This window comes from Tamandua tetradactyla, chromosome 17 (assembly GCF_023851605.1).
Source record: "Tamandua tetradactyla isolate mTamTet1 chromosome 17, mTamTet1.pri, whole genome shotgun sequence".
Classification (NCBI taxonomy): Eukaryota; Metazoa; Chordata; class Mammalia; order Pilosa; family Myrmecophagidae; genus Tamandua; species Tamandua tetradactyla.
Genome location: NC_135343.1, coordinates 49,669,921 through 49,685,203, shown reverse-complemented (window position 1 = coordinate 49,685,203; position 15,283 = coordinate 49,669,921). Strand labels below are relative to the sequence as shown.

The 15,283-nt window shown below is 39.3% G+C and overlaps 1 protein-coding gene across 4 annotated transcripts in view; it reads left to right on the top strand.

Moving 5' to 3' along the window:
* Window positions 1-2,074: 2,074 nt before the first annotated feature.
* Window positions 2,075-15,283, top strand: part of GCFC2 (GC-rich sequence DNA-binding factor 2) — a 61,641-nt gene continuing 48,432 nt past the window's right edge. For 3 of the 4 annotated variants that reach the window (XR_013164401.1, XM_077134692.1, XM_077134693.1), the window contains exons 1-4: window positions 2,076-2,445; window positions 3,526-3,675; window positions 13,928-14,152; window positions 15,028-15,125. Coding sequence is in view for 3 of the 4 variants with exons in the window: in XM_077134692.1 (XP_076990807.1) it covers window positions 2,229-2,445; window positions 3,526-3,675; window positions 13,928-14,152; window positions 15,028-15,125 (690 nt within the window). In the remaining variant the exon portion in view is untranslated. Of the gene's footprint in view, window positions 2,446-3,525; window positions 3,676-13,927; window positions 14,153-15,027; window positions 15,126-15,283 lie in introns of all 4 variants that reach the window. The other variant, XM_077134694.1, reaches the window with a different exon arrangement.

Sequence of the window (15,283 nt, the reverse complement as noted above, 5' to 3'; positions counted from 1 at the left end):
GCATAGATAATAGCTAAAGGTAGTAAAAATTTCAGAAATGGTAAGTTTAAGTATTTTTTACTTTTGTTGTAATATAATTTCTCTAATCATTCATCTATATAATTTAATTTTTAAAACTTTTTTATTGTATAATATAACACATATAAAAAGCAAAGAAAAAAAAAGGAATAATTCTCAAAGCACTCTTCAACAAGTAGTTATAGGACAGATCCCAGAGTTTGTCATGGGCTACCACTCCATCATCTCAGATTTTCCTTCTAGCTGCCTCAGAACATTGGCAGCTAGAAGGAATAGATATATTTTTATCAACACAATCAACTTTTTTTCTTTCCTGTGAAAAATAGCATATATACAAAAAAGCAATAAATTTCAAAGCACAGTGAGACAATTAGTTGTACAAGAGATTTCACAGTTTGGGATGGGTTATAATTCCACAATTTTAGGTTTTTACTTCCAGCTATTCTAAGATATTGGAAACTAAAAGAAATATCAATATAATGATTCAGCAGGCCTCCTCATTTGTTAAACCTTACCTTCTCTGTATAACTCCACCATCATCTTGGATCTTTCTATCCCATTCTTCAGCAGTATTTGAGCTATGCCCATTCTAACTTTTTCATGTTGGAAGGAGCTGGCAATACTATGGGGTAGGGAGATGGAACTAACCGATGTTCTGGAAAGGCTTGGACCCTCCAGGTTTCAGGACTTAACTGGTCCAGTGACCCATCTGGGGGTTGTAGGTTTCTGGAAAGTTACCCTAGTGCATGGAATCTTTATAAAATCTTATGTATTGCCCTAGGTGTTCTTTAAGATTGGCTAGAATGGTTTCGCTGCTGTTTGGCAAGTTATGATAAGTAGCAATGTCTAAATGAAGCTTGTATAAGAGCAACCTCCAAAGCAGTCTCTCAACTCTATTTGAACTTTCTCAGTCACTGATATCTTGTTTGCTATACTTCTTTTCCCCCTTTTGGTCAGGATGATATCACTGACCCCATGGTGCCAGAGCCAGACTCACCCCTGGGAGACATCTCCCACGCTGCCAGGGAGATTTTCACCCCTGGATATCATGTCCCACGTAGTGGGGAGGGCAACGATTTCACTTACACAGTTGGGGTTAGAGAGAGTCATGCCACATCTGGGCAACAAAAGAGGTCCTCCAGACATAACTCTTAGACATACCTATAGGAAAGCTAGGTTTCTCCGCTACATACATAAGCTTCACAAGAGTAAGCCTCAAGGTCAAGGGCTTGGCCTATTAATTCGGGTGTCTCTAATGTTTTACACAGTATCAGAGATTTCCCGGACAATAAAGTTCAATAGTTCCATAATTTTTCTCCCACCCCTCTAGGGACTTTGCTAATCTGTTTTGATTACTTGCTTAATATATTCTGGGGTGAGTCCAGGCATTACATTAAACTATGCAGGATTAAAGGCCTTCATTCTTTTCTTGGGCTCCCTGTGTTCTCATTGTTTAAGTGAGCTATCCAGACAGGGTGAGTTAAAGATTTTGTGCTACAGAAAATTAAGGTTCTGAATAAAACAAACCTTTCTTTCTTTGTTCTCAAGAGTAGACGAGGTTCTCACATACAATGTCTTCCTTCCCTCTGTGTTCTGAATTACCTTAATCCTGATCTGATCAGCTTCCTTCTTATCTCTAAATATCAGGTTAGACATTTATAAAAGAGCTTCTGAAAGTCCAGAAATAAAATAATGTAATTTTTAATAATGGCCGGGTTTAACAACCGGCTTGCAAAATTCCCCATAATTCTGCCGTTGGTTCTCCAGAGTTCACAGGGATGCCCCAGCATCAACTCTCACAGCTCAGACTTTGACAAGCTACTATTCTTGCCACGTGCAGAGAATAAACTGGTGTCATTCTCTAATCGAATTTCCTGGAGACAGGATTACTGGAAAAGTATAGGTCAGATTATCTATGGGGAGAAATTCCTAAATAATGAAAACTGCCTTGCCGATTGGAAACACAAAGAGCACTGCAACGCCCGCTTCACCACCAGTCCCAGCACAGTACAAAACTCCGCCCACCGGATGGACCACGGCAAGCACGCATGCGCACTCCCAACGAAGGCGGCAAGGCGGGAGTCGGAAGTCCGCGGAAGCGGCGCGCCCACCAGCCGGTGAAGAGGCTGCGCGCGCGCCTGGGTTGTCGCCGAGGACTGCGGCTGGTGTGCGCTGGTAGGGAGCGCACACTAGGAACCCCGGCCTGTGACATGGCTCACAGGCCAAGAAGGAATTTCCGGCAGCGCCGAACCGATTCCAGTGATGACAGCGACGGCGGCGAGGAGCCGTCTGTAGAAGCCGTAGCGCCCAGGGAGAAGGAGGAAGAACCGCCCCGCGGAGGAGGCCGCGCAGAGGCGAGGAAACCAGCGCCGCGAGGCCGGCGCCGGGTCTGGGCGAGTTCCCGGCGCGCAGCGGAAGCGGCCCCAGGTGACGCGGGGGCGGGGCGGCCGCACAGGGTGACGTGAGGGCGGGAGGGGGCCGCCGCGTCTCGGGAGCTCCTGAGAGCTCCCCCCGGCGGTTCCTGTACCCCGCTGGCCGGCACCTGAGACTCCTGAAAACAGTGGGTTATACAGCGGTCCGGCGAGCACCCGCCCCCTACCTGCATCCCCGCATTGGGCTCGTGAGGGGAATTAAACCAGTCGGTTTGGGAGGACCTCTGTGTTTGCACCACCTAAAGACCTTCACCTGTTATAGCTGTAATACAGTACTTGGGCATATGAAGAACTTAAGTCATCACTAAGTTAAAATAATTTTAAGTACTCTTAATACAGGACGGTTGTATAAACCTTTTTGAAATTTAACCAGTTGAGAATTGAACCATTATTTTTCTAGAAGGCGCATTACCAGGCCAGTTTATTAGAAGATTTTGAGTGACAGGCTTTGTGACATTCTCTTTTGCTTGTTTTTCTTTTCAGTTGTTATTTACAAAAAACTGAGATAAAAATAGCAACATAAATAGTGCTGAATAACATGAGTAATAGAGATAGACGACACCGTGAACTGTAACCAATACAGAGGTTGATAACGTACATTGTAGTAATTTTGATGTGCCTCTGAGTTCTTAAATAGGAGAGTCTAGGTGCAAAAAGTAGCTTACAGAATATGTGTTGTTTATCTCAGCTTCTTTTGGAGTTTAATAAGGAATACTGGTTTTAGTTAGTCTTGAGGTAAAAAATAAAATTTTCTTGCTGTTTTAGTTCATTAAAGCCATCCTGATGTTGCTGAAATTTTGATAACTATTTATATTTGCTTTTCTGCTCTGAAATATATGCTATCCTGTTAAGCTTTAGGAAGGAGTATTGAGACCAAGAGTTCTTTTTTGGTTTTAGAACTTCTTTGTATTCTTACGGATGACTCAGGATGCCAAAGAACTTTTGTTTCTGTTAGTTATATGTATTGATTTTTGCCATATGCAAAATTAAAACTGAGAAAATTTTGTTAATTAAAAAAAAAATACTGTATTATATTCCAATTATTGATTGCAGTATCCTGGATCTTTCTTGTTAGATACGGAAAATAGCCTTTTAGAACCCAAAATAGTTGATCTTTCGACAGATGAAGAGGAAGGAACACACCACTCCTCAGAAAGTAAGGATGATCAGAGTCCATCTTCTGACAATTCCAGCTCTCCAGAAGTCAAGGAATTTTCATCAGTAGGTTGGTGATTTTTTATAATATTGGTTAGGAACTTTATTTCTAATATCAGTATTTTCTGTTCTAATGATTTTCATTACTGATAACACAGAAAGGTATAGTAACGTGTGGGGCAAGTAATTTATTACTAATGATATCCAAGGGGCAACATCGATGACTTCCTTCAATTATATAACATGCCCAAGGTCAGACAGCTTGTAAGGAGTAGAGCTAAGATTCACACCCAGTCTGCTCCAAAGCCAATGTTCTTAACCATGTGCTGTACTAGGTGACTTAAGTTGATATCTGAAGGACATAAGAGTTTGTCAGCGAGGATTTTTCATGTAGAAAACTATATATAAAGAAAACAGGGGCCTAGATTGTAAGCTCTTATAGCAGATGCATTTAGTCTGGAATGGTATTTATTATTTCTGAATTTTGAGAACTGGTTTGTATATGTATAACCTGATATTTAGAGATAAGAAGCTGATCAGGTCAGGCTTAAGGTAATTCAGAACACAGGGTTAAGGAACTGCACCTACTCTTTGAGACCAAAGGAAGATAGGTTTATTTTGTCTAGAGCCTAAATTTTCTGTAGCACATGATCTAACTCAACCTGTCTGGATAGCTCATTTGAACAATTGAAACACAAGGAGTCCAGAATAAGAATGAGGGCCTTTAATCCTATATAGCTTAATGTAATGCCTAGATACATCCTAGAGTGTGTTAAGCAGATAAGTAAAATGTATTGACAAAGTCCCTTAAGGGATGGGAGAAAAATTACAGAACTATTAAATATTACCATTGGGGAATCCTCTGATTTCTGTGTTAAACTATAGGGACACCCAAATCAGTGTAGACCAACCCTTGATCTTGAGGCTTACTCTTGTGAAGCATATGTATGTAGCAGAGAAGCTTAGCCTACCTGTAGGTATGCCTTAGAGTTATTTCTGGAGGACCTCTTTTATTGCTCAGATGTGGCCTCAGTCTCTCTAAGCCTAATTCTGTAAGTGAAATCATTGTCCTCCTACATGGGATATGACATCCAGGGATGAAAGTCTCCCTGGCAGTGTGAGAGATGACTTCCAGGGATGAGTTTAGCCCTGGCACCATGGGATCAACAATTCATCCTGTCTAAAAGGGGGAAGAGAAGTGTAACTAATAAGTATTAGTGGCAGAGAGAGTTCAAATAGAGTTGAGAGGCTACTCCGGAGGTAAGTCTTACACAAGCTTCAGTTAGGCATTGCCGCCGATCATAAGTTCCCAAACCCCAACCAAAACTATTCCAGCCAATACTGAAAAACACCTAAGGCAGTTGTATTAGTTAGGGTTCTCTAGAGAAACATAATCAACAGGGAACACTTGCAAATATAAAATTTATAAAAGTGTCTCACGTGACCACAGGAACGCAGAGTCCAAAATCCACAGGGCAGGCTGCGAAGCTTATGACTCCGATGGAGGGTCTGGATGAACTCCGCAGGAGAGGCTCACCAGCCGAAGCAGGAATGGGGCCTGTCTCCTCTGAGTCCTCCTTAAAAGGTTTCCGGTGATTAGATTTAGCATCACTAATTGTAGAAGATGCTCCCCTTTGGCTGATTACAAATGGAATCACCTGTGGATGCAGCTGATGTGATCATGACCTAATCCTATGAAATGTCCTCATTGCAACAGGCAGGCCAGTACTTGCCCAGGCAGATATACAGCTACTGCAACTTGACCAAGTTGACACGTGTCCCCAACCATGACAGCAGTATATGAGATTCCATGCACTAGGGTAACTTTCTAGAAACCTACAGCCTCCAGATGGGTCCCTAGCCCAGCGAAGTCCTGAAACCTAGAGGGCCCAGCCTTTCTGAAATATCAGCTAGTTCCATCTCCCTACCCCATAGTATTGACAACCTGCTCCAACATGAAAAAGTTGTAATAGGCATAGCCCAAATACCCCCCTCAAGAGAGGAATAGAAAGATCAGTGGTGATGGTGGAATTATACCAAGAAGAAAGGATTTAACAAATGAAAGATTGCTGAATCATTAAATTGTTATCTCTTTTAGTCTCCAGTGTCTTAGAATAGCTAGAAGTGAAAACTGAACTTGTAGAATTGTAGCCCATACCAAACTCTGAATTCTTTTCTACAACTAATTGTTGTGCTGTGCTTTGAAATTTTTTGCTTTTTTTGTATATATGTTATTTTTCACAAGAAAGAAAAAGAAGTTGATTGTGATAATAAAAATATATTTATTCCTTCTGACCTCCTATATTCTGGAGCAGCTAGAAGGAAATATCTGAGGTGATGGTATGGTAGCCCATGACAGACTCTGGGATCTGTACTGTAACTACTTGTTGAAGAGTGCTTTGAAAATTATTACTTGTTTCTTTCTTTGCCTTGTATATATGTTATATTATACAATATATAATATTGTATACATCCATGTATGCAACATCCATGTATAATATTGGAATGCATCCATGTTCATTCATTTATATGTTTCTTTGGCTGCTTCAGTGGCAGAATTGGTTAATTGTGACAGCGACCTTATGGCTGAGAAAGACAAAAAATGTTTATCTGGTCCTTTACAGAAAAGTTTGCTCTCTGTTGTCTAGCTCAAGAGCTCTTACATTTGATTTTGCTCTGGACCCTTTTGTCAGTCTTGTGAAGCCTTAAGACTTCCTTCTCAGAAAATGTATTTAATAACATACAAGCGTAGTAAAGACAAGCAAATATATTGAAGTATTATTGTTAAATATATTTTAAAAACAAATTTTGATATAGTAACAAGTACTTCTTTATTTACCCATTAAATAACAAGAAGTAATAGCTCCATAACTTTGTAATGTTTTTTTCTCATCCAAGGTCACAAGGTACAGAAGTACAACATGATGAAGTAAATACTAAGAATTGAAGTCTTGTAGACAATTGAAACTCTAGACACAGCATTGTCCAATAGAACTTTTTTCAACAATGGGAAAGTTCTGTATCTTCACTGTCCAGTACAGTAGCCACTAGCCACATGTAATTATTTTACTCTTGAAATGTTCCTGGGGTGACCAAGAAACTAAATTTTTAATTTAACTTATTTTCATTTATTTAAATTTATATAGCCACATGTGGCAAGTGGCTGCTGTATTTGACAATGCTGCTGTGGAAGATGGTGTGTTAGACAATATAAAGAAGTAATTTTGAAGTGTGGGCAGAACCCACCTCAGAGAGAGAACAGTGTCTGGAAATATGTGAGAGAGTCTTCAGTTATCATAGTGACTGAAGTGTTGCTTGCATGTAGTGCCCTGGAGCCCAAGGGAGGATAAATATCCTGCAGAATACAGGACAGTCCAGCCACAGGAAATAATTGCCTCTTCTCCAGATGCCCTTTGAGAAACACTCACAAAAGTATGAAAACCTTATCCCAAAAGGTTTATAGGGGATATGTTGAAGAAGAAAAGATGAAAGAGCAATGTAAATAAGTTTAATGACTGGTATGTGGAAGAAAGAGTATATTTATTTTGTATTCAGATGATAGAATTATTAGAATGATACATGTTTTAGTTTGCCAAAGCTGCCAGATTACAATATATCAGAAATAGGTTGGCTTTTACAATGGGGGTTTATTAGTTTACATATTTACAGTTCTCAGGCCATGAAAATGTCCACCTTAAGCCATCAACAAGATGATACCTTCTCTGAAGAAAGGTTGCTGGCATCTTGGACACCTCTGTAACATGGCTGGTGTCTGCTGGTACTTCTTTTTTGGGCTCCATTGCTCCCATCTTCTGGCTTTAATGGTTTCCTCTCTCAGCTTCTGTGGGTGTGTCCTTGTCTCTCAGTTTCCCTGGGGCTTCTCTGAGCTCTCTTAATTTCATCTCTCTTAAAGGACTGCAGTAAAAGGATTAAGACCCACTTTGGGACAAGTCCCCAGTTGAAAGAACCTGAACAGAAGGTCCTATCTACAATAGGTCTGCACCCACAGGAATAAATTAAAAGAACATGGCCTTTTCGGAGCGTACATACAGCTTCAAACCACCACAGTGCAATAATGGAATATTACCTTGAAATGTTCCCTGTGGCAAAGGCTGCTTATTACCATTGGGGGATACTATTCTTAGATGATTGTATATCAGATAGGATGATGTGTGTGAAAACAACTTGTGAGTTACAGATCTGTGAAAACATGATGTTCCCATTATTATAAAACAATGTGGTAGGTTTATTAACTCATTCCATTTCTGTCCAATTTCTACCGTTAGGAGCCTTTGACCTAGGTATTGGATGTGGAGACTCAGGACAGGATAAAAAACTCTCCCTTGAATGTTTACTTTTTTATTGTATCTTGAAAGAGCTTTAGTTTTTGTAGTACTAACATCTCACTAGTATCATTGCTTATGATTGTTAAATATTAAACCCCACCAAGTCATTTTCAGTAAATAGCTTCCAATTCGATAATTTCTATTTTGGTATCCATACACTTGAGTATTTGAACCTAAAATTATCTTAAACCTGCCTGCACATTAAAATCTCCTAGAGAGTTATAAAAACATACTGCCCCTCAACTCTACTTCAGATTGACTGACAAGGAATCTCTGGCACTGGGACCTGACATCAATAGCTTATCATGCTTCCCAGGTAGTTCTAATGTGTGGCAAGGGTTGAGAATTCCTAATCTCATCTGTTGTGAGGATTTTGAATTTTAGTTTTTCTTTGGGTTATATTAACTCTACTTCTCAGCTTTAAAGACATGATCTCATCTTCATCCACATCATAGTAAGATCATTAAACCAGACAGGATAAAGTACAGAGCCCTTTGGCAGGTCCCTACATTGCTTCATAATTGTTTTAGTTGCTAAAGCTGCCAGAATGCAACACACCAGAGATGGATTGGCTTTTAATAAGGGGATTTATTTAGTCACAAATGTGTAGTTCTTCAGAGGTATGGCAGCTGGCTTTCCTCTGGCTTTTTTCTGTCACATGGAAAGGCACACAGTGGACATCTGCTGGTCTTCCCTCCCGGCTTTTGGGTTCAAATGGGTTTCTCTGGGGTGATTCCTTTCTGTATCTCCAAATGTCTCATTCAGAGCTGAGATGATGTATGCTGAGCTCTCCTCTGCCCTCTCTTAAGCCTCCAGCTAATTAAATTAAACCTCACTCATTGTGCAAGGCATTTACCTTAGTCAACCATAAATATAATCAGCCATAGATGAATTTCACATACTGATTATTTAAATCTGCAGCAACAAAACAATGGGGCATCATGACCTGGCAGAGTTGGCACCTGTATCTTAATACTATCACATATCCACCCCTTGTCAACTTGGCAGCTAAATACATCACCTTAAACCATATTTAATCTCTAAATAGAAAATAGTAACAGACACATGTTTTTTCACCTAACAATGTTCATCTATCCTGCATACAATGCACTGAATCTTTCCATATACAAAATACATTTTGTTTCATCATAATATCACAAAAGCCTTAAGTCATTTCAGTGCAATACAAACACAATACCAACTCAAAAATAGTACAAAATCCCATCAAAGTCGGTTACAGGCATGGTCTGTCTAGAGGCAAAATTCTCTGGCTATGGACCTGTGAACTTAGAACAAGTTATCTGCTTCCAATATACAAAGAAAGAATAGTAATAAGATAAATAATCCCCTTGCCATAGGGAGAAATCGGAAGAAACACAGGGGTCACCAGTTCTATTGTGTAAACCTGGAGGGCAACTCCACTGGATTTCAAAGTCTGAGAGTCATTTATCTTTGGGGTTTTAGAAAACGGCAATCAAACCCTTTCCAAGGCATTACATAGTGGCTTTGCTCTCTCCAAACACTGGGGTGGTTGCAGTCTTAGGGGACATGGGAGAGATCACCTTTTTCTTGGCTCCACCCTCTCCCATCTTCAGGGTAGTACCTGTGATCTCTGTCAACTCCAGGGCACACATTCAGCCCCTACAAAACAATAGTGTGGCAGCCAAGCTCCCCCCAATGCCCAGTTTATGCATTCCACCCTCTCCAGTATTGGGGGTGGCATAACCCTTCCTGAGCAATGACACAAAAGACCTGCCCTCTTGCTCCTGGGGCAAACTCACCCTCTGCAAACATATGGCCTGAGATTTCTTGACTTCAGATCTTAGCTTCCATGGTTCTGCCTTTGAAGTTGTTTTTCAACCAATTTGTCCTTTTTCTGTCCTTTTAGTCTGGACTGGCAGTGGTTGCATTTATACAAGTTCCGCAACACTCTTGTTGATTTTCTATGTGGTATGCTGGGATCATGCCTATCAGACAAAAGAACTTTCCACAAATCCTTTCTGGATAACTCCATTTCAAATCCTCACTTATCCTGTAATTGCTGACTGCTTCCATGTTTGGTTAAATCCTCATGTAGGGCACTATTCTTTGGGGTCTCCCTTTCGGGAAACCTAGAATTTTCCAGACCATTGATTTCTGGTTTCTTTGTATGCAGGAGTTATTTTTCAACTTATCTCTTTCCTGTCACATTTCACTATAAACTGCAAGGAACGGCCAGACTACATTTTCCACATTTCTGCCAATAGCCTCTTCAAAGCATTCAGGCCTTTTCTAACAAGCTCTTCACAGTTCTTCCAAAGTCTTCCCCTTATCCATTTAAAAAACTGCAGTAGCACCCCACTCCTGGTACCAAAATCTTTTAGTTTGCTAAAGCTGCCAGAATGCAACACAACAGAGATGGATTGGCTTTTAATTAGTAATTTATTTAGTTACACATTCATAGTTTTTCAGAGGAATGGCAGCTGGCTTTCGTCTGGCTTTATCTGTCACATGGTGTTCTAGTTTGCAAGCTGCCTGAATGCAATACACCAGAAACAGAACAGCTTTTAAAAAGAGGAATTTATTAAGTTGCAGTTTTACAGTTCTAAGGTCATGAAAATGTCCAAATTAAGGCAAACCTATGAAAATATCCAAATTAAGGCATTAACAAGAGGTTACGTTCACTCAAAAAAGGCCGATGAAGTTCAGGGTTTCTCTCTCAGCTGGCAGAGCACATGGTGAAGTCTGCTAGCTTTCTCTCCTGGCTTCTTGTTTCATGAAGCTCCTCCTGGAGCATTTTCCTTCTTCAACTCCAAAGGTCCCTGGGGTGTGGGCTCTCATGGCTCTTTCCAAAATGGTTCCCTCTTAAAGGGGTCCAGTAAGCAACCCCACATTGAATGAGTGGGGACGCATCTCCATGGAAACCATCTAATCATAAGTTACCACCCACAACTGGGTGGATCGCATCTCCATGGAAACAATCAAAATGCTCCCATCCAGCAATATTCAATGAGGAGTAAAGAACTTGGCTTTTCTGGGGTGCACGACGGATTCAAACCAGTACACATGGGAAGGTGCAAGGCAGAAGTCTGCTGGACTTCCCTCCTGGCTTCTGGGTTCAAACGGTTTTCCCCAGGGTGGTTCCATACATCTGGGTCTGAGCTGTGAGTGTTGAGATGAGATATGCTGAGCTGCTTGGGCTGTGCTGTGCTGTGCTGAGCTCTCTTCTGACCTCTCTCTTTTAAGCCTCCAGCTAATTAAATTAAACCTCATTCTTGTGGAAGTCACTTCTCTTAGCCAACCAGAAATGTAATCAGCTGTAGATGAATTTCACATATTGATGATATAAGTCCAAGGCAACAGTACAGTGGGCCGTCATCACCTGGCCAAGTTGACACCTGAACCTAGCTATTACAATGATCGACATTTTTTTTTTTTGAGTGGTTATTCAACCAGCTAAAGTTCTAACAAATTTTGCAATTTAGCCCACATATGTTAATATCCTATTAGCTGTTCTGTACTTTGGAAGGAGATAGAGACACCTATCGTGCATCATTTCCCTGATACACTGATCTATAAAAAAAGTAAATTATTTGACTTGAAATTTCTTGTTCTTAATGAACATACTGGTTTCTAGTGATTGCAGTTTACTGTTTCTTAATTCAAGCACTTTTTGTTTTCCCAAGAACTCATGTCAAGCATATTGGACTGTAATTCTTGAATCTGTCTCTCTTTGTCTGTTTTTGAAACATTTGCCCATCTCCAGACATATGATGTTTCCTATCTATTTTTACAAAGAATTTGGACCAATTTGTGTCAAAGACTAGGAAATTTTGCTTAAGCCTCAGCAGATTGACACCTCTTTAATCAATATTTTGAAGTGCTTGAAATGGGAAATTCCTGTTAACGTTTTGTTTGCCTTATCAATTTGCTTAGGAAACCATTTTTTTTCCAGGGTATAATGATTTGCATCTTATATCATACATGCATAAAGGAACTTGTTTTGAATTGGAAGAGTCCATATTAATGAGGTTTCTACTATATGAAATTAGGAAAAAATAAAATAAGACTCTATTAAAGGTTGTCATTTAAATATTTTTCACCCGGCCACTGAACCTGGTTATTTCCATTACATTTTTCTACTCTTTTCATGTGGAATTCAACACAGGACCTTGGAGGCTTATGTGGCCATGCCCTGTTTCTAGTCCATTTCACACTCCTGTATGGCTAGATATCCACAGGATTGTGGAAGTTATAGTGAAATCTGTCTCCTACTTGGTAAGTTAGAATGATCTGTCATTGATGCTTGCAGCCACTGGATCTTGCTGGCTGAGAGACTGTATCCTTAGCCCATTCCACATCCCTAATCAGATAATCTCAGAGCTTTTGGAAATGAGAGCAAGCTAGCCCTGTACAGAAATGCCGCGGTCCAGCCGCAGCAGAGGAAACGGGCTTGAAGGTGTGGAGGGTCGTCGGCGTGAGAAGAACACCAAGAGACAGCTTAGAGAATTCCCTTCTGAGAAGAGTTGCTTAGATTTATTTTTGCTTAACTGATTTTATACCCTTATTCTTGGCAAGAAAACAGGTATCACAGGATCATGGTTGTGTCATGGCTTACATTTTAGGTAAAGTTACAGGTTAAGAGAAGCAAAGCGAAAGTACACGTTCTGATTTTCTTAGGAACATTTACACAAGATTTCAATAGCAGCAAGATATTGGCTTAAACCGCAGACATTGTGTTTGCAGTTTTCTGAGTTTAGACTTTCTGTTTCTGTTATTCTACAGATGAGGCTATATGTCAAGACCTATTTTAATCTGGTTAAAGGTTAGCTTGTTTTGATTAAAAGGTTACATTGTTTATTTAGATTTTTTATTGTTTCATAGCAATGGACCGGTGCCGTGGTGGGGGAGATTGGGTGGTGATAGGTATTAGTTTTTCTAATTCTTTTATTTCCTCTTGAAGTTTTTGGACAGGTTCCCTGAACCAGGGGCAGCATGTTAAACTCCATTTTAACTGTGATTTTATTAATTGTTGTAAAGGATCTCGTTTTGTTTTAGGCCCCAAAAAGACACCAAGGGGGCTTGCTCTTCTAAGTTTTTCTATAAATGATAAAGAGTTAAATCTAACGTGCCTATCATTGACATTTACAATTCTATGGCTATCTTCATTGTAAACTCCTGTGTATGGTAATGGAGGGTCAGGGAATCTTTTCCCATTGACATTAGCTCCTTTAGGGGGTTCTCACCATTTGTCTCCAATTTTATATTTCACATTAGGTGGTCCTTACGTGGTGGGAAGTAAATTTCTAGGATGGCTCAATGCAGGGTTTTTTAATTGTAATTGTTTACTCTCTATGGAGCACTTTTCTGTGACTTGTTCTAAAAGCACTTCTGCCTGCTGCATCTGCAGCATGACTTGCTTAATGGGGGTATCCTAACCTAATTTTTCCCAAACAGTCATTAGTAAAGTTTTGCAATTTGTACAATTTGTATCATTTTTTCCAATTCTTTTGCTTTCTGATTCGTTCTGATATAATGCTTGGAGCACAACCAGCAACAAGAAACACACAATTAGTGTCGTTAATCCCAGTATTTTTCTGTTACACCATTTTATGCCTTGTCCTCTTTTGGGGCGTTGAAGGCCTTGCCACCGCCCTTCCTTCCAGGGAACCTTGTCAAACCGGGGAGGAAAAAGAGGACGCGGCACAGAAAGCAAAAACCCCTGAAAAGTAAGAGAATTAAAAGATAAAACTGAGTGGTTTCAATGTTTTCTGCTGCTTCTAGATTTAATTTCTCTAAGTGATACTTAATTTCTATCAAATTTATTTTCTATACTGATGCACATTTTGAGCCATTTAATAGTTAAGTCACATACTTATATCAAAATAGTAAAAAATTGCTAGAAAGTACCTTTTAATTTTTTTTTACTTAAATATGAGTGCTATTTATTTCTGTTAGTGTTTGGTTTTCAGCATCCTCCTCTTTTGTTTCTTTCAGTTCAGATCCCTGATACAGCTTTTATTCAGGCAGCCCGCAGAAAACGTGAATTGGCCAGGGCCAAAGATAACTATATTTCTTTGGAGGTAAATCTCCCCTCTACCATCTCTGTTGCAAAGAAGAACAGCGATGAAGATCCTGAGAGTGAGCCTGATGACCATGAGAAAAGAATACCGTTTACCCTCAAGCCTCAAACGCTTAGACAAAGAATGGCTGAAGAAACAAGTACATAATTTAATTTATTTACCATTATATGAAGATTAATGCATTCTTCATTTGAATATAATATTGTGATAAAATCTTTATAAAAGCATAATTATAAAGATATGTGATTATTCATTTTTATTTTATATCCATTTGGTCAATGACATGGCCTCTAGGAGACATGTCTGTAACAAAGTACTATTGTCAAAGCATAATAATATTTACTATTACCTGACCCCCCAATTAATCTTTTAACAGATTTTTTTTTATTGTTCAATGTCTTGTTTTTGAAACTTTGAAAACCATGGTTACCTTTATAAAGATTATTTTTTAAACATTATGGCATCTAGTAATTTTAGGTATATATTTAAAATCTTCCTTGCTCTACTAAACAATTTTCTTTTATCCATAATCCTTATGTCTCAAAGAACTACTTTGGCACTTCTCATTTACAAACAGTGTGAATTTTACTGAGATTTTTGCTGCTTCAAATAATGCTTTTCAGAAAGTAACTTTGGTTCCTCATAACCCAAAATTATTTTTAAAGTTATTTATAAGTGTTTGGATTCTCATGCAAGTATTAAGAGATCTTTAATGAGGATAACCAAACATTTCATTGTTTCTACTTTTCTGCATATGGTGTTGTAGCATTTTGAGTGGAACAGTTGGTGAAGAGAATACAGGTTCTGGAATCAGTTCACTGAAGTCCTAGTTTTAAGACAATCCTCAGATATTTAACCTCCTAGTAGTTGAAATTCCTCATTTATAAAATGAAGGTAATAATAGTGCCTACTTCCTAGAATGGTAGCAAGAAATGATTAAGTTAACACAAAATAAGACCCCCAAAATATTAGCTCCTGCTACTGTAATGGAATAATAAACTTTTTTTTTTGTAGCAACCAGAAATGAAGAAACAAGTGAAGAAAGTCAGGAAGATGAAAACCAAGATATTTGGGAACGTCAACAAATGAGGAAAGCAGTTAAAATCTTAGAGGTAGTAATAATTTTTTGGTACCATGTGTATTAGCTTTCTGTGGCCGCTGTAATAAAAGGCTTAAAATAACAGTAATTTAAATGTATTCTCTCAGTTTTGTTGGCCAGAAGTCTGAAATCAAGCTTTCAAAAGAGCCACTCCCTCTAAAGGGTCTAGGG